Source organism: Tympanuchus pallidicinctus, unplaced genomic scaffold (assembly GCF_026119805.1).
Source record: "Tympanuchus pallidicinctus isolate F22 unplaced genomic scaffold, pur_lepc_1.0 scaffold1, whole genome shotgun sequence".
In the NCBI taxonomy this organism is placed as follows: Eukaryota; Metazoa; Chordata; class Aves; order Galliformes; family Phasianidae; genus Tympanuchus; species Tympanuchus pallidicinctus.
This window is the reverse complement of record NW_026294618.1, coordinates 78,738,051-78,762,788: the sequence shown is the minus strand read 5'-3', so window position 1 is coordinate 78,762,788 and position 24,738 is coordinate 78,738,051. Positions and strand designations below refer to the sequence as shown.

Genomic DNA, 24,738 nt, shown 5'->3' with positions numbered 1-24,738 from the left:
CCCCCTCTACCCTGACACGCCAACCCGGCAGTCAGCGGCGTAGCGGCGTGTGAGCGGCGTACGTGGGGCGGTGGCGCGTGCCGGCGGGTTGCTTGCCTCGCTGTGGTGCGCGGCCGTTGTTCCTCAGAGGGGCAGGGAACGGGGCCGGGCGGTTAACGGGTCTGCAGCGGGTAACGGGGCGCCGAGTCCAGCCGTCGTGCCGCTGTCGTGTGGGATTCCCCCCGCTCCCCGCCGCAGGATGGAGTTCGAGCTGCTGGAGAGCGACGTGCTGGAGTCGCTGGAGGACCTTGGGTAGGTGCGGAGTCCCGGGGGTGGGGATACCGGCGGTGCGCCCGGCACGTCGGGCCTTCGGCCGAGCTGCCAGCCCCGCAGGCAGGCCGAGCGGAGAGGCGCGGCGCCCAGCGGCGGGGCTGCAGCTGCGCGGGCGTTCTGGCGCTCTTCCCGCGCGTTGAGTTGTGGCGGTGCCGTCTGCTCACGAACCTCGGTGTGACTGAGGCCGGAGGAGAGGAGGGGGGAAGTCGGGGGGCAGGAAAACTCTTAGTTTTTTTGTATTTTAGACAAATAATGACAACCGAAAAACCGCTCGTGACTTAGCGCTTTTTCTTTGCTGCTTTTTTTTTTTTAAACTAATATAGCACAGGAAGCTTCTCTAGCTTAAACTTTTTATTCCAGCAGAGTCTGTAAAGGTTATATAAATATGAAGGAGAGCGAGTAGAGCATGTCCTGCTATAAGCTTGCACTGCTGGGAGCTCAGGGAGCAGCAGTCGTGACTTCACTGCTGCTGGTTCTGTGCAAGCAGCTGTATTTATTCACGTTGGCCGTGTTCCCATAAATCACTTTGTTGGAGTGTGACCCGAGCACAAAGATTATATTTCCAGGCTAAGTTGGTGATGATAGTTCCCCAGCTTGACAAATAGGCTTCTGTTTTGGCAGGTGTTGCAGTGACTGAAATATGAAAAGGTCCCAGCCATGATGCATATGACGTGGTCAGCTTCTTTTTTTGCCGTATGTTTGAAAGGGTATTCCTGGCTTCAAGGAGCAGGCAGACCTGGCAGTGTAGCACTACTGAGAGAATGTGGAGCACAGGCAGCTCTGGGAACGTGAACAGAAGTTAGAGGCTGTTCACAGTCACAAGTCTGCACGTTGGACCGCTAGCCAAGGAGCTGTGTAGCTGAAATCATAGCTAGCGTCAATATTACAGTTAAGATGTTGTATCTATCAGCAGAAAATACTAGCAAAAAGGACCTTTAACCTGAGAGATGTTTTAAATGCAGATCCTGCCAAAGCAAAAGGCCTGTCATCTCTTCATTTCTACTTGAATCTATAACTTGATGTTTCCACTGAGTCACGCACACTCCCATGTATGTGTTGGACAGGACTTAAACTTGCTTTGGTTAGTGTGTTGGAATTGTCTGCCATGCTGTGGTGAGGAAATCTCACCACATTATGTCCCTGCTACAACTTCTCATCAGCTGCTAGTAGGTTAACTCTCTGTCACTTGTTAAACTGCTCTGTGGGGGAAAGTTATTTCTGAGAGTAACTCCTTCATTTTGGTTGGATGCTAACAAACTGTTGTGAAGACACACCCTTTATGTGTGACATTAAGCATAACAACAAAGTGAAAGTACCACTTAAATTTGCTCTTTGCAAGATGTTTTTCCACTGAGATTTGCCAAGAGCTGACTGAACTCGCTAGGTTGCTGTGACGTTCTGGGTGAATTTACTCTGGAAGTTCAAAAGAATGATTTTGGTTGATTATTCTTGCTCTTGGCAGTTTCTGTTTTGGGTATGGTATACAGAAAAATCCTATGTGTTTTCAGCACACTCTGATAGGCTCTGGCTTTGTGCTTCTGCCTGATTCATAGGGCTGTCTTCTCCTTACTTTTCTCTCTCCTCCAATAGGATGTCACTACACAGGTGACCTCAAAACTGATCTTCTGAAACTGGTTCTCTAGAATTGTGCTTTCTTACACATAGGCCTGGTTCTGCTTTATTTTATTATGCAGAGAGCAGTGGTCTCCTGTGCATTTTTCTTGTACCCTTTTAAGAATGTAATATTCCCAAGGAGGGTATTTAGAATCGCTTTGGTAAGATTTGTATCCAAGTCCTTCCCTACTTTAACACTTAATAGGAAGTGGCAGAAAAGATGCACCAATCTAGTAGTAGTTGTTCAACATGCTATAAAGCAGCATTCAGAAACGATGTTTTAGAACTGCAGTTGCCAAAGGTAAGTATAATGTCTCCAAGAGCTGGAGACAAAGAATTTGCAGCTGTATATGGTAGCCTTCTCCAGGATGAAGCACTCAATTGTAATGTCTTGTGACATGATCTCAGTGCCATTAGGCTAATGTACACGGACAGATTGGGCTTACTCAGACATTTACAGCGCAGCACAGGAATTTATCTTACAGTTTTAGATGTTCAGCATTTCATATCTGATGAGGGTGTAGCTCAGTATATATAGAGCATAAAATAAATGTGCAACAAATTGGTCGCTGTCAACTTTAATGAACTGTGCTTTTGTTTTGCTTGTCAGTTACAAAGGTCCATTGTTAGATGACGGAGCACTGGCTCAGGCAGTCTCTCGTGGAGCCAGTTCCCCTGAGTTCACCAAACTCTGTGCTTGGTTGGTATCTGAGTTACGGCTGTTCTGTAAACTAGAGGAAAATGTGCAAGCAACTAACAGTAAGTAGCCGTAACTCTAGCACAAATGTGCACCTCGTGTGTGTTCTTGCCTGTTGTGTTTGGGTTGGTAACTGCTAAATCTGATGTACCAGTGAGTACTGTCTGTATGCTGTCAGATTTTCGGTTGTTCTCCACCTCAGATTTCAGGCTTGCCTAGTAAGTGGCCCGTAGAGGCTGAAGTAATAGCAGGGATCAAACAGTATTCTGGTAATAGGTTTGTTTAGTCGTGCAAATGTAGATGTTTCATAAATTTTGGGAATGGATTTAAGGAAAAATTAGTTGTTTTTTATTAGAGGCTTATTTCAAGCCTTCTGTTTGTAATTAGGATGTAGGAAATATTTACTGTTCAAGGAAACATTCTCATGACTACAGCAGCTGTATTTTCGTGTTATTATTGGTTACCATAACTCTGTCCATGCCATGTATTTTTTCTCCCTTTATGAAATACTCCGCAGAAAAGAGTTTGCAGATGTTTCCTCCACCAAAATAAGAAACAAACCCCCATTTTCCAGAAACATTATTTTCAATCAACAAGTTGTGACATTCTGAGGATTAAATTGTTGAATTGTTGTGATAACCCATACTTCTGATTTTCTAGCATATCAACCCCAGATGTGACTTTGGTTTTCAGTCTGCTCAGTTCCCAAAGATAGCTGTCTTTTACCTCCCCGTGCCATTTTCCTTATTGCTCTTGGTATTTGCATCCCTTCTTCTGGGAGTGTAATTGACTCCCTATCACTAATAACGTCGCTTTTCTCCACCTGTAGGGGTGTAAGTTTCTTCCTGTACATCTTGTATAAAAATACAGTTTGGCAGCATTCTTAACACCTATTTCAAATTGTCAACATTTTATTTGTCATATATAATCAAGTCCTTCCTTCATTTCCCGTGACTCAAGTTTAGCTCAGGACAGTCTGTAATCTGTGCAGTCTCTCTTCAAAAGAAGACTGTTACTTTATCCCTTTTATTTTTTTTTCCCCATAATTTGGCATAATAAATTCAGGCTTGTTTCACTAGTAGCACTTAGGTTGACACTTGTATCAGAAACAAAACTTTGGCTTAAATGACTTAATTGTTTTTAAAGGGTTTTAGTACAAAGTAAGATCAGTTGACAAGTGTTAGTTGAAATGTTAGCATGTTAGGAAGTGCAAACATAAGCACTCATAAACCTTATTTTTCATGACCATGTGAGGCTTATTTAACATGCTTGTAGTGGGAGCAATTAGTCTACTTAAAATACCCTGTAAAATTTATGTTGTTTTTAGTGTCCCTTTTCGCTGTACAATTTGCCAGCGGCTGTCTGTTGTAGCTGGGTTAAGTTTTCAGTGAAAGGTAATTTTACAGTAATGAGGGACATCAAGCCTCCAAATAGGTTGTGCTCTGTCCTTGAAAAACCCTAAGAACGCATTTGGCTTCCATTGCAAGTAGAATTTTCATGTTAGAAAGCAACTGAAGCAAAGCAGTATTATTGTTAAGAGTTAACTTACTTTAATCATAGCTGTAAACAAATTATTATTTTTCTTCTAAGGTCCAAATGAAGCTGAAGAATTTCAACTCGAAGTGAGTGGGTTGCTGGCTGAAATGAACTGTCCATACACATCGTTAACAACGGGAGATGTGACAAAGCGCCTTCTTAACCAAAAGAACTGTCTCTTGCTGCTTAGTAAGTTGAAATTGCAAGTAAATATGGTTTCTGTGCAAAGACTCATATTCTTACACGTAGTGAGATGCTGTGACAAGGTGCTTTGTTTCCCATAGTGTATAGAAGCAGCTTCCTAAAATTAATTATTATTTTTTCCCTGTAATGTCTGGTGTCAGAGTATTACACTTCAGGGTCTTGTGAATTTACCAGTCGCTCTGTAGCCAGTGCATGAAGATATTTTGCATTAACTCTTCTTGCATTCACTAGCAAAAAGCTTCTCCTGCTTCTCAAAAGCTGTTCTGAAGTAGGAATCATGTGAGACTTCTGGCAGGATTTAGCTACTGAGCTTTGTTCAGAAAGGACTAAAAACTTCCACTAATATCAGATCATCATCCTTTTAGTGCCCCCATCAGGATGACTTGCAAGGTGCAGTAGGATTTGTGTTTTCCTACACTCAACAGTAATTGAAACTGCTGTGGAAAAGATCCCAGCTGAAGTTCTTTTGATTATCTCCCTTAACAAACACTCTCAATGTTACTTTCTGCTGCTCCAAAAGAAATGAATGGTATCAAGAGTGATGTCCTCCTATCACTTTTCCATCCTGTGCATCTGAAAATCTGAAAATCTAACTTGCTTTTATTCCTGTTCAGGAATTTTAAGTGTGGAAGAAATAGCACTGAAATTTGGAAAAAGTGTGTGATGTTGATGCACATTTAAAAAAAAAAAATAATAATAAAATTGCAAGTGTCAGAGTTAAGAATTTTAATATTAATTTTAGTCTCGTCTTAAATTCGGCATTTGTTTTGTTTCTTCTCTTGCTGCTGATTCTATAACTATTCAAAGCAGGAATATCATTCTACCTCCAGCTGAGATGTGGGGAATGAATTACAGTGTAGGTTCCTGTATTGCAGCAGCTGGAGAAGAACAGGTAGCAAGGCTTAAATCTGAACTTGATTTGATAATATATTCAAAAATATCAGGTGAAATGAGGCAATCACAGCATTGAAAATATTTTGTAGTTCAAATGCGTCTGCCCTTTGGCTTGTTCTGTGTGAGCTAAGCCTTCAGTAAATTTGGCTTGTGTGTGACTGGGCATATCTCAGAGGTCTTCAGTGATGTACATGTTGGTAATATAAAGTTATGTTCAGAAGTTGCAATCTAGTGTTCCATCTGGCAGGAATACTTTGTTTACTGTTAAACGTGGATTTGAAATTGATGCCACAGTCCTTCTGTTTAACATAATCCTAGTACCTAGAACTTCTGCACAGCTTTCATTACCTGCATCAAACTAACTTACTAGGTGTTCTTTTTTTATGTGAGCCATAAACTCATTTTCTTTTCTTCTTTTTTTTTTTTTTTTTTTCTCTAGAAAAAGATTTATGCTGTGTGTGTGAATGCCACGGTATTTCATATTAAAAAAAAAAAAAAAGGCAAAAAAAAGCAAAAACACAGCATAGCTTATGTCAGTTGAAAGGCAGAACAGTATTCTTATCAAAAGCACCAGCTAAACGTAAGTAAGTAGGACTGCCTCGGTGAGCAGCATCACTGGAATTCAGTGCAGTATTGGCATATGCAAAAAGAAATTCCAGTTTTGGAGGTATTAAGCTGGTTTTTTAATATTAAAGTTTTATATATCCACAAGTCTCTTTTTTTCACTGTAGCGTCCAATCTTTCAATCCTTATTTGAAGAACTAATTATTTAAATTGATGTTAAAGACACCCAGTGTGATTCAAGACAAAAATATTGTTAAATGTATTTGGTTTTTTTAATTCAGACCCTAAAACTGTGGAAGCTGCACCTAAAGGCTGTATGCTAGCTTTTTATTACTGTAACCTACATCACAATGCTGCAATTACAGATGTAGACAATGTTCAGAAATCCTGTGATTTTTCATGGAATGGTTTGGGTTGGAAGGGACCTTTAAGATCATGTAGTTCCAACCCCCTGCTGCAGGCAGGGACACCTCCCTCTAGACCAGGCTGCTCACAGCCCCATCCAGCCTGGCCTTGAGAGCATCTCCAGGGAGGGGGCATCTACAACCTCTCTGGGCAACCTGTTCCAGTGTCTCACCGGCCTCACAGTAAAGAATTTCTTCCTAGTGTTTAGTCTATATCTACTCTTTTCCAGTTTAAAACCATCTCATCCTGTCACTACTTTCTTTTTTCTTTTTTTTTCTTTTTTTGACAAAGGAGTTCAGATGTGATGATAGGCTCTCACAGTTCTAATGTTGGGGAGCCATGCATGCATTCTAGCTTCAACTTTATCAGCTGCTGTTCTCTTTTCTGGAATGGTAAACTTGAGTTCTCAACGGTACTTTAAAAAGTGAGGTTGTTTCTCTACTCTGCATCTTTCCTGGGAAAAGCAGAAGGGATTCATCCAGCATTTCACTTTTATTTACTCATGTCCTTGTATCATTTCCCAGAACTTCAAGCAGTGTTTGCATGTTTAGCTTAAAATGCATGTCTGAGTCTCTCCTACTGCTTATTTTCTTGTTCCTAATCTCCTGTCCTTGCTGGACAAAGCCTGAAGGAAAAGAGTTGTGCACTGAAATCTGTAATACCTGTCAGAATTTTAGAGATTTTTTTTTTTTTCAAGGCTTTAATTCATTGCACTGAGCTTTTCTTCTGCTTACATGTATCTAGCACTGGGCTTAGTGGTGGTTAGAAATATGAGCATTGTGTGGATACCTGAATCATAGCTTTAACTAAGCCATGCCATTTGCACATTAGTTGATTGTGAGCACTTGAGTTATGGTTGGTTCTAAAATATTTTCCTCGGCTATATCTGATGCTGAAATCTAATTTTTCTTGCCCCAGCATACCTCATCTCAGAACTGGAAGCTGCCAGAATGCTGTGTGTGAACGCCCCTCCTAAAAAAGCACAGGAAGGAGGTGGCAGTGAAGTCTTTCAGGAGCTAAAAGGCATATGTATTGCTTTAGGCATGTCCAAGCCTCCAGCCAACATAACGATGTTCCAGTTCTTCAGTGGAATTGAAAAAAAAGTAAGGACCAAAGGAAAAAAACTAGAGTGCTTACTGTGTTGCTGTTTCAATGAAAAATAGTTCTGCTACCAAGGAGAGATTTGTCTCTCTTGAAATTCCAGAGCTTGAATTGTGGTGGTTTACTGGGTATGCCAAGAGTCAGAATTTGGAAAATGAGTTTAAAGGCTTTTTCCATGCCAAGGCACGGGGTCATGGACTATCGTATCGTTGCCTTAAAGGGTGAGGTGTTTCTTACTCTGCTCTAGGTTTTAATGTCATGACCTGTTGCAGGAGACATAGAAAATGCTGAGCTTAGACCTTGGGAAGAATATTAAGGAGAAATGTATTACAAGATACAGACAGAAGAACAAACTTCTACAGGAACCTCCTGTTAAAAATGTTTAGGTTAAAAGGTGCTGTTGTAACTAAAGTCAAGTTTACTCCTTTTCCCTGAGGCTTTATCAGTTCTTGTGGTTCCATTTTTGTTTCTTTACATGTATGCGTTCTCCAGGTTGCTCTTTGTTTTCTTAAAGTTTTCCTTTTGGTCAAGCAATCCTTACAAAGTTGAAAAATGAAGTGGAATAGACTATCCTGTGTGCAGACACATAGCTTTTCTTCTGCAGGGAAAAACAGAACAGCAGCAAAGAAACTCTGTGAACTTTAAAGAACAGACGTATTTATGTAGCTCCACAGAACACTCTCTGAGAAGTTAACTCTTTAGTTGCATTGCACTTAACCAAACTTAAGCAGCTGAAACCAGTGCTCCATTTCTTGCCCCCTACTCCCCTCAAGAAAACCAATCGTTGGTTTGACTTGTTGAAAAAGGGAATGGTGATTTATTTTTTTTTTCATCAGTCCAACATGTGGAATGGAAGCAGTTTGTTTTTGTTTCTGGTTTCGATGTTGTCATGGGCATTTGTCAGTTAGATATGTAAGAAATCTGTGCTTCCATTTTCAATGAAAGGTAAAAAAAAAAAAAAAAACTCATAAAAATGTACAGCGCTAGCAAGCTGTGAGACAGGCTGTAAAAATACAAATTATACTATCAGAATCTTTTAAATCTAATGCTTTGTTTTACCCTGTCACTGAATTTCCTTGTACGCTGTCTTGCTTTAAAGCCGAACTTGCATATACCTTGCAAAATCATTAAGGCTACATTAATGTTATCTTTATGATTTGTATCCATAGGTTCTGTTATTCAAACTGAACTGTCTTTACAGTTTAATGAAGTAAAAAATTTAACCTGCGGATCAGGCTCCGAGCAATCTGATCTAACCCTGTTCATTGCAGGAGAGTTGGGCTGGGTGACCTTTAAGGACCCCTTCCAACTCAAAAGATTCTATGATTCTGTGATGTGTCAGAAATACTGTACAGCTTACGGCCCAAACATTTCAGATGTTTGCAGTGTTTGAGGACAAAGTAAAACTATCTAATTAATGGAAAACATCATCTTGTATCATTTTCACATTTCATTTCTAATTTTCATTTTCTAATGAAAAAATACTGAGTAGTTGAGAAGAATGCAAAAACTTAGTCAAGTAAAATTTTCACTTTAAGGAGATAGCTACAGCAAGAAATCACCCTCATGTTTACTTGCTCTTAAAAAGGGAGCCTTGCAATGACAGTGCTTTGTACTGGAGTATGAAAATCAAGCTATGTTTTAATTTGTGTTTGGTTTGGGATACCATCTTTGTGTAATTGTCTTGTTGTTAATGATCCACCAACAACTCAGCTGTTCTGTTTAAAATGTTTGTTTAACAAATGGGACTCAACACCTGTTGGAAGACAGGGTCACCACACATGTTAAATTAACTGCTAGAATGAACAGCTGAAAAGGTTGAAAAATGTGGTTTACAGTAGTGGAAAAGGGAAGCTTCCTAATTCCAACGTACTTTGATCAAAGTCTTTATCCTTGCTGCTCCATTTCTTCCTCACAAAGTCCTTAGGTTATCTTTCTCAAAACTTCTAACAATATTACTCAAATTTTTAAAATCCAAATTAAATATTGAATCATATTGAATACTTCTTCCTTTTGATTGAAAAGAGAGGTCACTTCTTAGGTTCTGTTTCCTGTAGTCCAAACCTTTTTGATACAAACTTTTCTGTTTTTTCCTAATTAAGAGGATGACATATAGAGTATCTATATTCAAGGGGAGCTGTAGCTCATGGAAACTTATTATTTGAAGTGTGTATTTCTGTAATTCTCTCTTTTAATTTTTAGATAATTGTAGCCAGGACTATCAGAGATACTAAAATAATGTTGCTTTACAAAATAGGTATACTTTGTTCTCTGTCTCAAAGAAAACAATTTGATAGTGGAAGCTGCTTTGTTTTGTCTGCGACCATTTAATTGTCTTCTGCTGTAAGCTGAATCTTGAAAAGCTGTTTTTCAGGCAATGCTTACATTTTTGTATGTCTTCTAACAGCTGAAAGAAACCCTAGCAAAGGTTCCACCTAATCATGTTGGAAAACCTCTCTTGAAGAAGCAGCTGGGACCAGCTCACTGGGTAAGCAGTTGCAGGTGTTAGAGCCTGTTTCCCTTGTTCACTTATATAAAGATGAAAAGACAATTTTTTTGCAGTATTTTAAAATGTATGCTGATACAGTAAATCCTCAACAACTGCTGAAAGATCTTTCTTGAGCTCGTGAATCTGTATGAACAGATGTGTACAAATGTTTCCCAAAATAAGGCAGAAAGCTACTGTTTATGGTGGGATTCTCTGCTGAGCTGTGTGCTTGTGCCTTCCTCTCCTGCTGCTTTCCAGTGCTGGATGATGTAGCTTTGCTGAAATAATGTAACGCCCCTTTCTGTAGCTTCTTTTTAGCTAAGCTGTGGGTCCTCCTCTTATTTATTTCTCTCCTTCTGTGCTGCTGGAGTCGTCTTTTTCCTTCATAGTCTCTTCCCCATGAAGCAGTGGGTGCACAGGTAGAAGCTGAGAAAAGCTGTACACCCAGGTGGCCGAACCATGATCATCTTCAATCAGGACTTGGTTTTGTCATCTGCTGCTCTGAAAGGATGTTGCCTTGGTGAGGTGCTGCTGCTGAGCAGCACAAAGCTATAACAAGACTGAGTCTCTTTTGAACCTCTTTTTCAAAGACTTGAAGACTTTCTATTTCCAAAACAGGCTATGTCCTCAAATACTTGTATTGGGCTGAAAATGGGCATCCACCACTTCCCTTCAGCCAGGCTTCAATCTCTACAAAAATCATCTCCTTACTGGAACATATTTCAACTGTTGCTCTGACTAGAGCATTGTGTGCTACCATGTGCATTTCTAGTGTTGGCTTCTACCTGTAGGGCACTTAGTTGTCATGTCTGTATGTGTATTGTGTTTTAATCAAGATCTTCTTACAGTACTTTACTTTTAGTGCTCTATCTTCAGCCTTAAGCTTGCTTCTTTTTAAACAGGCAAGGGCACTGTGGTCCCTAGGACTTAGATTGTCCTTGCATCTCCTTCAGTTTGTTGCATCTAGTCTTTTCTCACTTTCTGTTTCTCTGTCCTGGGAGTATTGAGAAATGCATCAACAGTATGCAGCTTTATGTCTCTTATGAGCCACAGACAACTGTGTCTGTTAGAAATAGTACAAGACTGAATATGGAGGTAGCAGCCTATGAAGCCTTTGGGAAAACAGTGTCAGCAGACATAGCTTATGTGGACCCATTTGACAAGATAGTTGATTGCAGGCTTAAGCCCTGGTTAATGTCTGTGTGTGTCTGGTTCTCTTTTATCCATGTAATTTATTGTCTGAACTAGAAATGTTTTATCTCTAATCTATAGGTTATATTTGCAAATTTTTGTTTCAGGAAAAAATTGAAGCAATTAATCAAGCCATAGTCAACGAATATGAAGTCCGAAGAAAACTGTTAGTCAAACGTTTGGATGTTACCGTGCAGTCCTTTGGCTGGTCAGACAGAGCTAAGGTACAAATAACGTGCCGTGAAGTCCTGGTTTATGGGGATTCTTTATCTTAAGTAACCCTGGAAAACAGCTTCGTTGTTTTACCCTTGGAGCAGGAGACAACCAGAGGAGTTATCTGGTTTTGGTTTAAGTTTCATAAAGAATTTTCTGACGATGTAAGATGATCACCAAATTTTACTCAAAACTGATTTGTTGGATTTAAAAGCAGCATGAGAGACGAGAAGATGGACAATGTATAACGTACAAGAAAGCCAGAAAGTACAGAAAGTTACTGTATGTACTGGCTGCTAGAAAAATAGTAACAAAAGATTGTGGATATAACCATTTGCATTGAGAGGACCTGAGTGCGAATCTCTAAGTGCTGTGCAATGGTACAACAGCATCTTTCTCTTTATGACCCTTTAGCTTTGTGCTGTTTACAGTGATCAGATTTCCTCAAAGTGTGTCTGCAAGCACAGCTCAACAGATGCCCCATGTGAAATGCTGCTAAGGCACTGCTTGCACTTTTACCTCATGGTCAGGGTAATATTTTATATGCTGTTCTCATCTTCGAACTGTGCAAGTGGCTGTGACATGAGCTGTGTTTTCTCTAAGTAATGTGATTGTTCTTTTAAAAGTAATTACATGCTTTCCCCATTTTCTATGTTTTATAGTTTAAAAAAAAACAGATGTATAAAGTATGTCAGGATCTTAAAAATGGTATGTAACTTCTGTTTTCTAGGGCTAAACCAAATCTGCTAACACACTGCTAGCAGTTTTGAGACTGAGGTTTGTTATTAGCTATAGTTTGTGACTTAGAAGTGTCAAATGCTTTACTTTTTGGGTATGTGATTTATATAAAAGCAACTGCATTTTAATTGTAAAATGTGAGCTGTAAGGTAACGAAGTTAATGTTTTCCTTCACTTTGAATAAATGATTCAGTTGTAATGTAAAATACAAGCTCTTGGTTCTAAAATCTTACTCTGGAGCCACTTGGAAATGCATACCTCCCCTCTTATCAGTTCCAGTCTTCTGCTTTTAGATGGAAAAATAGAATTTTAGTATTTTAAAACTTGTTCTTAAATTCTTGCCCTGTTGAGAAATCTGTTGGAAAACCTCCCTTGCCTGTTCCCACTGCTGTCAGTAGAGGTCCAGCTGTCTCTGCAGCCATTTTGGCTGAGTTTGGATTGCAATCTGTTTTATTTTAACTGCATCCTCCGTTATGCTTTAACCACACATGGAGACATAACTAACAAGTGCAGATTTCTGTTACCTCTGTCAACTGGGTAACTGCTATTGTGCCTTAAGGTATTTGAAATATGAATACTGTAATGAAGTAGAGGAAGAGAGATTAATTGCAAAGCAAAGTTGAGTCTGAAGATCCAGTTTCTAGCGTGGGCTGTACAGTATGCAAGACAGAACTGAACTGAGAGTAGTTGAGAGATTTAGTTATGCCAATACCTCTTGATGGATTGACTCTGTGATGATGCTGATTGGAAGAAAGACTCCAAAAGAGTGACTGCAACCTTTTTCTAGTGATGCAGGGCTGGGGACTTGGTGATACTATTGTAAATGGAATGGATGTGGGGTAGAGATTTGTGCAGGCTTAAGAGGAGGGCTTGAAATGACTTCCAAATTTGTTCCACTTTTGGTACCACATTAATGGTAATTTATATACCTATATGACCCTCCTATCCTGTGTTTGCCTGAGAACTAAGTCTGCATGTACTTGGTTGCTGTTAAGATTGTCAGAAAGCCAGTGTCTCTTCAGTTGATTTAGAGTAGTGTTAATATGACAAATGTTAGCATTAATTGTGGTGATTCTCGGCTACACAGTGATTATTACTACTTTTATATTCACTTTTTTTTCCTACTTGCAGTGACATCTTTTGCAGTTGATTCTTCTGGTGAGATTGCTTTCCCATGTCTTTAGCTGACTGAGTTTTGTTTTTCTTTTCTTCAACAGAGTCAGACAGAAAAGCTGGCTAAAGTCTACCAGCCAAAACGTGCCCTCTTATCCACTAAGTGCACTATTTCTGTTGCAAATCTCTTGGCAGCTCGGCAAGATCTATCAAAAATTATGAGAACAAGCAGTGGATCCATCCGAGAAAAGACTGCATGTGCCATTAATAAGGTACCCTTGGTGACAAGTAGCTAACATCACTTTTTCTGTCATGAATATTAAAGTTACTTGAATGCAGTAATAAATCGTACTTTCTTTTTATGATTGTAAATGGGAGTTGGAAATAAGGGATAAGAAACTCGACATCTGTGTACTCTAAATTGCACATCAGTGCATTAGGAGGAACTGTAGCTTTACTTGTTAAGATTCAGAGTGCCCCTTCTTAGGGGCACTGGATAAAAAAAGGAAAGTTGAAACATTTGATTATTTTCAGCAGGAGTTGCCTGCTCTGTCTTATCAGCATTACTGGTGTTCTTGCATTGCTGTTGCCTAATTCTGTCATGATATCCAAAATAACACCTACATAGTAACTTTCTGTACTATATAAATAAAATCTATTAAAATCTTTTGAATATGTCACAGGTCAGATTCTCCTCTGCACACATGAGAGATTCTAGTCAAGTGTGTACTTTTGGTAATGATCTAGTAGAAATATGATTTGGACTGAACAGTTTCTGTGTTTTAAGAATTAGGTTTCTACAGGCTCACAAAAGTACACTTATCGAACTTGAAGATCAGGAGCTGTGCACCAAAGTGTACTTTTAAAATTGTGTATTCATACATGCTTTTCTCCATTTTGTAGCTCAGGTAATGTTCTAGTTCATTTAGAATGGAATAGTGGCATAATTTAACCTCCTACTAATTTCCTCCTAAATAATTTTTGCACCTTTTAATGTAGTTGGAGTGTGAAATTTAAAAGGAAGGAAATGGGAAGACAGATGTGACTATCATCAGATTATATACACACCTTACTGGGAATGTGGCACTGCCCTGCTGCTGATCTGTATTCTGTTGACTTAATTCCATTATCAGTATTAAGTGTCTTTCAAGACAGTAACAAAAATTAAAATAACCTGCTTCTGTGAGATCTTACAACTCCTAAGGCAGTTTCCCTTTCCCTTTGCAGGTTCTTATGGGTAGAGTGCCTGACAGAGGAGGAAGGCCCAATGAAATTGAACCACCGCCTCCTGAGATGCCACCCTGGCAGAAAAGACCAGAGGCTGGTCCACAACAAAGTGGTGGCCGAGGAGGAAGAGGTGGCTACGAATCCCCATATGGAGGGCGAGGAGGTTATGACCACGGGGGTCACAGCCATGGTGGTCATGAGCGAGGAGGAAGAGGAGGCTATGACTCATCATATGGAGGACGAGGAGGTCATGAACGAGGAGGTCACGATCAAGGAGGCCATGATCGAGGAGGGCGAGGAGGACGTGGTGGCTATGATCATGGTGGCAGAGGAGGTGGAAGAGGAAACAAACTTCAAGGAGGGTGGACAGATGGTGGAGGTGGTGGCTACCAGGATGGCAACTACAGGGATAGCAACTACAGAGATGCAGGTTTTCAAACGGGTGGCTACCATGGTGGTGGTGGCGGCGGCTACCAAGGAGGAGGCTATGGTGGCTACCAGTCATCTTCATACACAGGAAGTGGTTACCAAGGGGGTGGTGGCTACCAGCAAGACAACAGATACCAAGATGGTGGGTCCCACAGTGACCGAGGGGGTGGGCGTGGAGGAGGCAGAGGTGGCCGTGGTGGTCGTGGTGGCCGTGGAGGTCAAGGAGGTGGCTGGGGAGGCAGAGGTGGACAGAATTTTAATCCAGGTGGGCAATTCGAGCAGCACTTCCAGCATGGAGGCTATCAGTATAATCAGTCTGGTTTTGGACAAGGAAGGCACTTCACAAGCTGAAGTTGCTAAGAACTTTTGCTTCAGCAGAGCTCAAATAATAAAAACCTGGTTTCAGAGTCTTGGTTTAATCGCTTTTGAATCAGTACAGGTTTGTACATATGAGGCAGAATCTTTTGGGGTGGGATATTTTGTATTGAACTAAGTATAGCTTTCTATACTTTCCTTCCCCCCCAGTCTGTCAGGATTGAATGCATCATAACTACTCACTGCACTTCACTTAATCGTAAATTAATAGTCATGCTTTTTTGATATTGGACTGACATTTGCTCAAAACACATTGATTCCAAAACTACCTGCTGTGTTTTGCTTGACGCTTCAATTGGAAAAATTATAAAGACTGGTCTAGTCAGAATTATATGTTTCAGTATACAATGGAATTTCTGCATCCCCTACCCATTGTTCAGTTACATGACCTAAAATCAGTGCTAAATATTGCTTCTGGATTGCTGTCCTCTTCTTTTAATTGAAGTTGCACACATACGCAGGTCCCCCACAGCAATTTCCCTCTAGCAGACAGGTTTGTTATCTATTATATGAGCTCTGCTGTAGATGTCATGTTTGGTAGCCTTATCTTCCATTAAACAAATTTTTTCCCACCTGCTCAAGTCTGAAGACTTACCGCCGCCAAAATCTGCAAAGATTATTTAAAACTAAGCTAAATTGTGAACTGGTAGTGTACATAGGCCTGTAGTTAGGTGTAGCAATTCAAACTGACCTGCATCCATCCAAAACAAGTTGCTCCTCCTTCAAACTTAATTTTTACTTGAAATCAGCTAGAAAAAAAAAAGGAAGACAAGTTGAAATTATTTTATTTGCAAGTTAATACCACTGGCTCAGCAGATCTAGGGCAATTTGTTTTGGGGGTTGTCTTTTTAAAGAAATGCACTACGGCCTGGGAAGTTTAGTTCCTGCCTGGAGGAAGCCCTTTTATTATTGCTGCAGAAAATAAAGCCTGGCTGAGTTTGATGTTCTAATGCATTGGTTTGTTTTTGTTTTTTTTTTTTTTTTCCTTTACTGAAAGCCACATAATGCTTCTTGCTGGGTTTTTTGTGTACATAAACATTGTCAAGCTGTGAAAGAAAATGGCTGAAGGTTTGCTGTTGTATAAAAGGTGAGCAATAAAAGTATCTGTATGTTCCCCTTTGCTTTGGTTTCTTTTCCTTCTGGTGATGAGTAAAAAGCAGTTTCTACAGTAGGTGGGAACTCTTAGGTATTTCTCATTGCTTCATCAATTTTTTTTTGTTTTAATCTCTTAGGTGATCTGATCATCTCAGATGTACTGTGCATTTTGCCTCCTTAAAAGCTGTCAGGACAGGAGTGAATGGGAGGAGTGGATCTTCATTGTTTTTGGTTTGTCCTCTTCCTTTCTGATTTGGTGTAGCAGCACAGTCTCCCTTGCTGGAGGTTTCCATGTGAGCTAAGCTCTGCCATCATCAGGCTGTGGCTCCTTCCTATGCCACATGAACATGGTATGCTTCTGGGAGCTCTACTGATGCTGTCTGGGCTTGTGGGAAGGTTAGGTTCTTGCCTGGGTAGCTGTAGTAGAGACTAACCTGATGGCAGTCCCTGGGCTACTTGAAATATCCAGAAGTCTGAATTCTGTATGGATACAGATAGAAGTTCCTTGGATTACAGAAATAATATGAGCATTTAAGGAGTGTGTGCAACACTGGCCTTACTGAGATTCAAGCTGATCCTGTAAATAAGCTGATAAAATGTTAGAATCGGTCTCCCTATGTTTCATTACCTGACCAATCTGAAAAGACCCTATTTATTCTGACCACTAGGTGCTGCTAGTGGTTCACAAGCAAGAAGTGAAGGTCTCTAAAGGCATTTGGGAATCTGTTGATGTCTATTGAAGGTTTTTTAATGCTTTAAACAAATCTAATGAGGCTAACAAGGGAAAAGTTTCCGTACTGAATTCATGTCATTGGGATCACTGAAATAGATTGATCTCAGTGTAACTACAGTTCAAATCATAAACTTCATCTAAAATGAGTGTTTCTTCGTGAAGGTGTTGGTTTCTTGCAGCAACATGCTACAGATAATGCATCTCTGTTGTTGAGAGAGTAATACCTTGTTGCGAACATTAGCTGGTGACTAGTTGCGTTCATGTAAGAATAATCAGTTTTTAATTACAATATTTATTTTTAAGAAATAGGATTCTTGCAGCTGGGATAGTCTTAGACTGATACAGATAGATTGACAGAAGTAAACAGCCTTTGTCTGGGAATGTAATGGCTTCAAGTTGACAGATTCTGCTTTTTCTCATACAGCTTTTCAAGGAGACCAGTGTTCTCTGCCAGCACTGCAAACCTGTATCTAGGGAGAGGGAATCCAGTAGGCTCTTTAGAGAGCCTCTGGTTGAGCTGCATCAGCACCTTCAGAGAACTTCCTGTGGCAGAGCTGCCAGTTTCTCTGCATGGCTGTGACTTGCTGTACTGGGTGTTCTCAGCTCTGCATGCTGAGATGGTGTGGTGAAATGCTGGGGATGAGGTGACACAGATTCCCTTTCCTCTGGTTTTACCCAACTTGTTCTCAAAATACACAATTTCTCCTCCTTCTTCCAGGACCTAGGGTGAGCTTACCCCAATTTTACTGTTGTTTGAGGGGGAACAATCTGTGGGGGGAAGGGGAGGGAAGAGGGTGAAAAAGGCAAAACAGGAGGCTTCAGTCTTCCAACAGGAAAGAAAATGCTTTGCTTTTGCCAGCTGTTGTTGTTTTCCTTACTCTGTTGTTTCCTCCCAGTGTGCTGTGACTTCTTTGTTCTCTGGAGAAAACAAACTTTGTGGGGAGAGCAGCCTTTATTAATGAAAGCAAACAGCCGCTGCTTTGTTATTGTCTGTATGATGCCCTGATAATGTTTTGCAAACATAATTCCTGCTATGCTGGAAGGAGTCTCATGACTGGACGTTGGGAGAGCAGCGATGGCTTGTGGAGGTTATTGGGCTTATGGTAGTTTGGATATATGTGCTGCATTTCATTGTGCAACGATCGAAAGCAGAACTCCAGGAGATCAAGAAGGCAACTAAGTAAGCAAGTGTTATGTAGTGGAACAAAGTGTTTTTCCTTTAAAGATGGTCGTGTTTGACACTCCTCTTTTTCTTCCACAAGTTTTGGGCATTGTGCTCTGTTCTTCCCTTGGCCTTTCTTTTTCTCCAGTAGCTCTTATTCCCTGATGTTTCACTTGCATTGCTTTCCTACTGTCTTTTAGGATGACCCTCTCAAGTGTTGTCATAGTGCAATGAAATGACCATAGGGAGCAGGATGTAGTCCTGGACACACTCTTGCTTCCCACATTAGGATGTTGGTACATGTTCTATTTGCAGTGTGGTCACAGCTGGATTTTCCTTGTAGCTCTAAGAAACCAATAAAAGTTCATTCCTTATTGTGTGCAAACCTGTAATGCAGCAAGGGAAAGAACATCAAACTGAGCTTTCACCTGCCCTAGGGAGACTTTTGTAGCTGTTTCCTGGCTGGTTTATCATTCAGGATTGGTGTCGGTTGACCAGACAAAGCCCTGAGGTGTGCAGCTTCATGGTGGTGTGTGCCATTACAAGTAGTGGCCCCAGAGGAGCTCCCTAGCTACAGGTTGGGTTTCTCAGCTGTACCATACAGGTTATTTGTTCTAATATGATGGGGTCTTTATGAAAATGCTGTTCACTTATGAATTATTTAGTGCGGCAAGTGCCCCAAACACTGCGCTGTGTTTCTTAGTGTCTACTAAGAAGTCAGTCTTATCAGCCATGTTCAAATGGGACTGGGAAGACGCTGGCAAGATTTGTGCCAGTATACTGGAGCATGAAATGTTCTGAGGTGTGAATGTGTTCCCTGTGATGGGTTGTGAACCTGGGAAATAAAAATTAAACACTGCTGATTTGAGGAGAGTTGCAGAGGGATTAGATGGCTCTTACTAAAGCCTGACGACTCTGTCAGGTGTCCAGGAGACTTGTGTGGGTTCTGGGAGCACAGGTGTTAGCTCAGTTCCCTATTAGGCCAAGGGAGGCCAGCACTAAGTCTTGACTGTGCTCATTTCATGTGGCTTAGCCTTAGTTCTGCCATGTTTAAGACTGCGATGTTGTTACTGCTAAAAACTTCCAGGCCTTTAATCCTGCTGCCAGTTTTTGATGCTGCTATCTCTCATGTGATTCCTTTGGGCGAAAGGCATGCTACAAAAACATGTCTGTATTTGAAGAAGTTGAGCGTGATTTAGCAATCTCAAACAAGGTGGCTTATGATCAACTCCAAGCTTAATTTATCAGTCTCTTAATGTACCCTTATGTTAGGATCACATCAGTGCTATGACCAGCGAGCAGTACGTGATGTGAATGTGAACTTCTGTTTCCTCTGTGCAGGCTCTCAAAATATTGATGTGTTGTTTTTTCTTTTTTTCAGATAACGTGTTTTCAAAGGGACGTAAACTGAAAAAGCAAGTGCCATTGCCAGCTGTAAACATTGCCTTCTCCTCTCTTTGGCTGAAAAAAGTAGTACCTCTAATGACTAAACAAACAAGGTTAGAAGGGAAAAAACATTTTTTCTTTTGTGTTTACTTTGTGCTTTTTACAGCTCAGAGTGCTGTCAGTGTCATTGTTTTCCCCTTTATTGTCCAGTAATTTCCCTTCTCGTCCACGTGGGTTTTTCCCACAACAGAGGAGAGAAAAACAAGTACAGAAAGTAGGAAAACACTATTGTAAAACCAGAGAAAGAGTGAGTCTGCCTGTACTGTGGGCAGGTGGAAGGTCATAACTCGTTTTCACACATGAAGCAGAGATGAAGGTGATAAGGACTCTTTAAACTTTCCGGCATTGGCTTAACTCATGGAAAAAGCAGACTCTGGCTAAATAGAACAGTGCCCCAGCAGTAGCCTTTTGCTGATGGCTTTTCTTTCTCCTAAGACTGGGCTGTCAGCAGCTGTAAATAGCAATTTGGAGTTCACAGATTTTCCAATGAGTTTAGCCTGAGAGAGACATGTTGGCTGCAATGTTTATTTTGAAAATCCAGTTCAGTTGGTGCTGATAACTAAAAAATTCGTTCCAAAATTACATCTGTTTCTCTGGTGTCCCTGTGTTGGCGAGCTCTATCGGGACTCTTGAGAAGTACTTGGAGCTGTTTTCTGTGCTGTGTCAAAGCCCATCAGTTAGGCTGATGCTGAGTGAAGCAAACCTTGAGCAGATATATACATATATATTTTTTTCTGTGATATTCACAGAACAACAAGCCCCAGTTTCTCCTGCCTCTTGTCTCCCTGAAATCTGCATTTGGATCTCCTTCCTTCCTTCCTTCCCCTTCCTCTTGGTCTCCATTGGGATCCCCTTCCATTCTTGGTGTCACGTAAAGAGGGAGAGCACTCCTAGCACTCTTCTTCCCACACTCAGTCTCCATCTGTCTGTTCTTTGTTCTCTGTGGTGTTGTTTTTCCTGTGTCTAAGTTTCCTCACATGTAGATATTTCACATAAGCGACACCTGAAACATTTGGATCTTGGGTCCCAAGTGGGAAGGATCCCCATCTGGCTGCTCAGGATGCCCAGGCAGGGCTGTTCAATTCCCTGTGGGGAAAGCACTGGTGGCTTCACCAGGATCTGTGTTCGCTTTGGCTTGTGCTGAGGAGTCCCTGAGCCATGGGGGTGACAGCTCACTCCATTTCAGAAATGTGAAACTTTAGGCAGCAGCTATTCCAGAACTGACTCTGCAGCTCAGATTTTTATCCCCTGCATTAAAAGGAAAAAGGCCCACCTCTTCAAGTTTGTGCTTTGAACTAGCTTTGTTTAGCATGCATGTTATTGTCCCCTTTCCCCTCTCAACTTTTCTTTTCTCTGACTTATGCTGGCTGAGAAATACTGCTTTTAGAAGTTAACTAGTCTAGGAATTTTATTTATTTATTTATTTTTAATGGAGCTGGAATTATTCCTTTAAAATCCAAAGGCTGACTAAGGTGTGGAGGAAGGAGGGGCAAGACCTGGAGCAAGAGACAGCTGAAATACTGACATTGCTTTATGGTTTGCTCAGAACTAGTTGTTCCCTTGACTCCTTACACAGCGGTCAGGGCTACTTAATAAAGCTGATGGCAAAGCTGAAACTCCTTTATTGATAACACAGGATGTTGTCCAGGTTTTGTGGAAGCACAAATTCCTGGTGGGTTTGGCATGAAGAGCCACATCATCTCTTACAGGGTTTACCCTACGCATTTGTATTTCTCACCTGCTCTCATTGCTTGTATTCTTTGTCTTTCACAGATAAAGCTGTAAATACAGCTTGGCATATAAATAGGGTTTGGTGTAGTGTTTCTTCTTCCCATTCTTTCAAAAAAAAAAAAAAAAAAAAAAAAAATCCCCCCTCTTTCCACCTGGAGATTGAGGCAGGGAAGAATGGTGGCTGAGGAAGTATCCAGCATCATCTGGATTCTTCTCACTTCAGCTACTTCATTAATCCAATGCACGTGACACTACTGCACCTTCTCCTTGAACTGCTCTCTTTGCAGACAGGGTTTCCAAGAACAGCAGAGGTGTATAGCACAGTTGGGAATGGTAATGGCTGGCAGGTTTTGCCTTTTGTGAAATCAGGAGAATCAAACAAGAAATTCTTTGTTGCCATGGCCAGGTTAGGAACTAAAGTTGTTTTTTGTGAGATGAGGAAAATTCTTGCCCCTGCTCAGGAGAAGACATTGACTGTACAGCAGGAGAGAAAAAATACTTTTTATTTTATGTATTCAGGCTTCCTTCAACGTGAAGAGCTCGTCTTACACCAGCTTCTTAAAATGTTTGCTTCTGCCCTGCAAGCTCTCCCCACTCTCAGTTGTTTGTAGTGGAACTGAAAAATCAGGATTCTGCTGCGAACAGCCTGTTAATGCATTTTTTGTTGAAAGATTATGTTGACTGACAAGTCCAGCTTTTTTTCAGAGCTGGCTATATATATTTCTACCCAATGTCTTTCTTCTTAACACACTTGTTATTCTCCTTCTTGAGATGCTTAAAGCAAAGGGTTTCCAGCAAGAACCTCAAAATTCTCATGAGCCTTTCTTGGACATCCTAATGCTCTTCTTTGAAGGATCAGCTGTGTGTATACATGTGCGCATGCGCATAACCTATGCTTGATCTACAACTTAACTCCAGCTACTGCTGCCCAAAGTATGTAGCTGCCCAAAGGTGCTGGGCTTTTAGAAGATGCATTGATGAGATTTTGCAGTGGACAGAAACTCAAGCAGTCTAATTGCAAGTGGAAAGTTGCCCAGCAGTGAGAGCTGCTTCTATAGAGAATGTGACTTTTTGCTTAAGAGCCAGTTTCTCTCTTGATGATGGTATACATAGGAAAAATATGTCCTTTAGAAAGCCTTCTTGGAAGGATATAGAACACCTTGTCTTTTAACCAACTTAGACAAGAAGCCTGTAAATAGCTTGAGGAATTACTAAGGTTATGTACTAGAAACTTTCTTGTCTAACAAAGAAAAACAGATGGGGGTGGATTGTGGGCCTGACAAAATAGGAGAGCAAATACATTTCAGACCAAGAGCTACCACTGACTTTAGAAGCCTGTGAGAAATGGTCTGAGCATTGGCTAGAACTCTTGCATGACTGAAGAATGAGTGAAGAATGGAGTTTCACAAGAACATTTCATTTATGAAGTGTTAAAAGGCTTATCTCAACAGATCCATCAGCAACCTGGATAGCAACTGATTTCTCTATTCAAATGTTCTACCACATCATTTTCATTGTGTGCAAGCTGTGTGCTGTAACGGTGCCTGAGCAGTCAGTGTGTGGTGACCCATCACCTGACCCATCACAGACAGCACAGGATGCATTTCTGCTAGTCTCTGCTCTTTGCCCACAACAAGAGAGAGAGAGCTAAGGATGCTTCTAGCCCCACAGTTTGCTGTAGTGCTTATTTCTGAGTTTCAAGCAATAAGAGCACATTCTGCATTTTCTCCTCAGATTTTTACCATCATTACTGGGAGGGGTGTGAAACAAAGGAAACCTGCACAGCTGAGCAGGCCCCATGTTGGCACAGCACAGTGTACAGTTGGATTACCACAGAGGAGTCAGTCAGGTTTGCTTAGGGAAGCCAATGGAAGCCCTCCTTCGCCCTGAGGCCTTGACCTCTTGGTAAAGTGTGCAATGACTTGAATTTTGTAGGACATGTTATACTTGGGTTGCTTTGATTCAGAGCCTGAGTTCCCCATACACATCTATTTCTGTGGGGAGGCAAAGGGAGAAGAAGATGACAACTTATCTGCTAATTTGGACCATGCTGTTCAGGTATGAGCTTTGTCTTGGGCTTTATTTTCCTTGCTTTTTCCATGTGAAGGCTGTACTTTTCAGGCAACTTAATGCTTCTGAGAAATCCCACTTCAAACCTGCTTCTCCAGTCACTGCAGATGGAGGAGTTAGAGCCTACCTTAACAAACTTAATTTGGATGTATGCTTAGTGTTATATTTTAGTCTTGACATGTGACTTGCTATCCTGAGGAAAAATGTGAAGTATTATATGCACATCCAGACACGTACTTAAAACTAAGACATTTATTACATGCTAATTCTACCCATAACCAGTGCTGGCAGAGAGGACACCTCTCCTTTGCAGTATCACCAAACACCTGCATGATGTCCTGGAACTTCCTCACTCCCAGCCACATGCTTGAAGGAGCCTCCCTCTGGTAACAGCTATTGCTGTGCTGGATGTGTGCTCATCGTAGCAATGTAAATGTGTCCAAAATTCAAAACCCCAGGTGTGCAAGGGATTTCACTGTAGAGGACTTTATGAAAGGAGTTGTGGGTTTGTCATTTTTGGTGGTTTTTTGTTGTTGTTTTTTTTTTTGTTTTGTTTTGAGATTTAATCAACATCCACACCTACTTCTTTCCTTAAGAGATCATTACAAGCCTCTGAAAAAGGAGTCTTATCAAATGAATGCGGATGGTTGGCTTCTGTCCTCACCGCTGTTGTTGCTGGCAGGCATGCTGAGATGATGCAGTACTTTTAAAGGATGCCAAATATATCCTCACTGGCACGGAGGGGAAGTTTCCACAAAATCATACAAGAGAAAACACTGAGTGCAGAGATCTGTTCTGCTGTGTCTGTGCAATGTTCTTCCAAATGGCTTAATCGTGTGCGAAAATAAATAGTGCTTTTTTTAACACCTATCAGCTAGGAAAACAGGGTGATGGCTGAATTTAGAAGTATGAGGTACAGGAAAATTTCCCATGACCAAAAGTGGTCTATGGCAGTCTGTCAACTTTTGCTGTATTACTATTGTCATCTCTGATTTTTGGTGTTTCGGGGTGAGCAGTCAGCTATCCTGTAAACAAAAGAAAACAAACACATTCTAGCAAAAATGATCAATCAAAACATGAGGCCACGAAAGCACAAACTGTGGGTGGAAACAGGTGGAAACCAGGCCCCTAACCTGGACACACATGTTTATCAAATGCTCCTTCTTATGGACCTTGTGCAGAGTGCAAGAGGATTTGGCCAGATATGTTAATGATTCTCAAAAATAAAAGATTCCAACTCATAACAGCACTGTAACTCCAAGCCAAAACCCCATTTGCAATGCTACAGTAAGTACAAGCCACTGTGTAAGAAAAAAAAAATAATATTCTATGGGTGATTTGGTATTATGACTTACAAGGCTATGGTCTTATGGGTTAGCAGAATGTAATCTGTCCTGACC

At 40.9% G+C, this 24,738-nt stretch overlaps 2 protein-coding genes and 1 long non-coding RNA gene across 7 annotated transcripts in view; 2 read left to right on the top strand and 1 right to left on the bottom strand.

The window, feature by feature from the left end:
* Positions 1-16,215, top strand: FAM98A (family with sequence similarity 98 member A). The gene is made up of 8 exons (XM_052684167.1): positions 1-291; positions 2,537-2,685; positions 4,214-4,348; positions 7,145-7,329; positions 9,735-9,815; positions 11,114-11,230; positions 13,175-13,342; positions 14,298-16,215. Exons 1-8 carry the CDS (start codon positions 239-241, stop codon positions 15,075-15,077), a joined length of 1,668 nt encoding a protein of 555 aa, XP_052540127.1. The 5' UTR covers positions 1-238; the 3' UTR covers positions 15,078-16,215.
* A 1,516-nt stretch (positions 16,216-17,731) lies between these two features.
* Positions 17,732-24,341, top strand: LOC128081195 (uncharacterized). Its single transcript, XR_008207034.1, has 3 exons — positions 17,732-18,109; positions 19,473-19,590; positions 23,003-24,341. It is a non-coding gene; the product is annotated as an uncharacterized LOC128081195 (long non-coding RNA).
* The window catches only part of RASGRP3 (RAS guanyl releasing protein 3), a 50,273-nt gene continuing 49,107 nt past the window's right edge, over positions 23,573-24,738 (bottom strand). For all 5 annotated transcript variants that reach the window (XM_052684101.1, XM_052684137.1, XM_052684128.1 and 2 more), the window contains exon 17: positions 23,573-24,363. In XM_052684101.1, the coding sequence (XP_052540061.1) occupies positions 24,355-24,363 (9 nt within the window). In that variant the 3' untranslated portion in view covers positions 23,573-24,354. The remainder of the gene's footprint in view (positions 24,364-24,738) is intronic.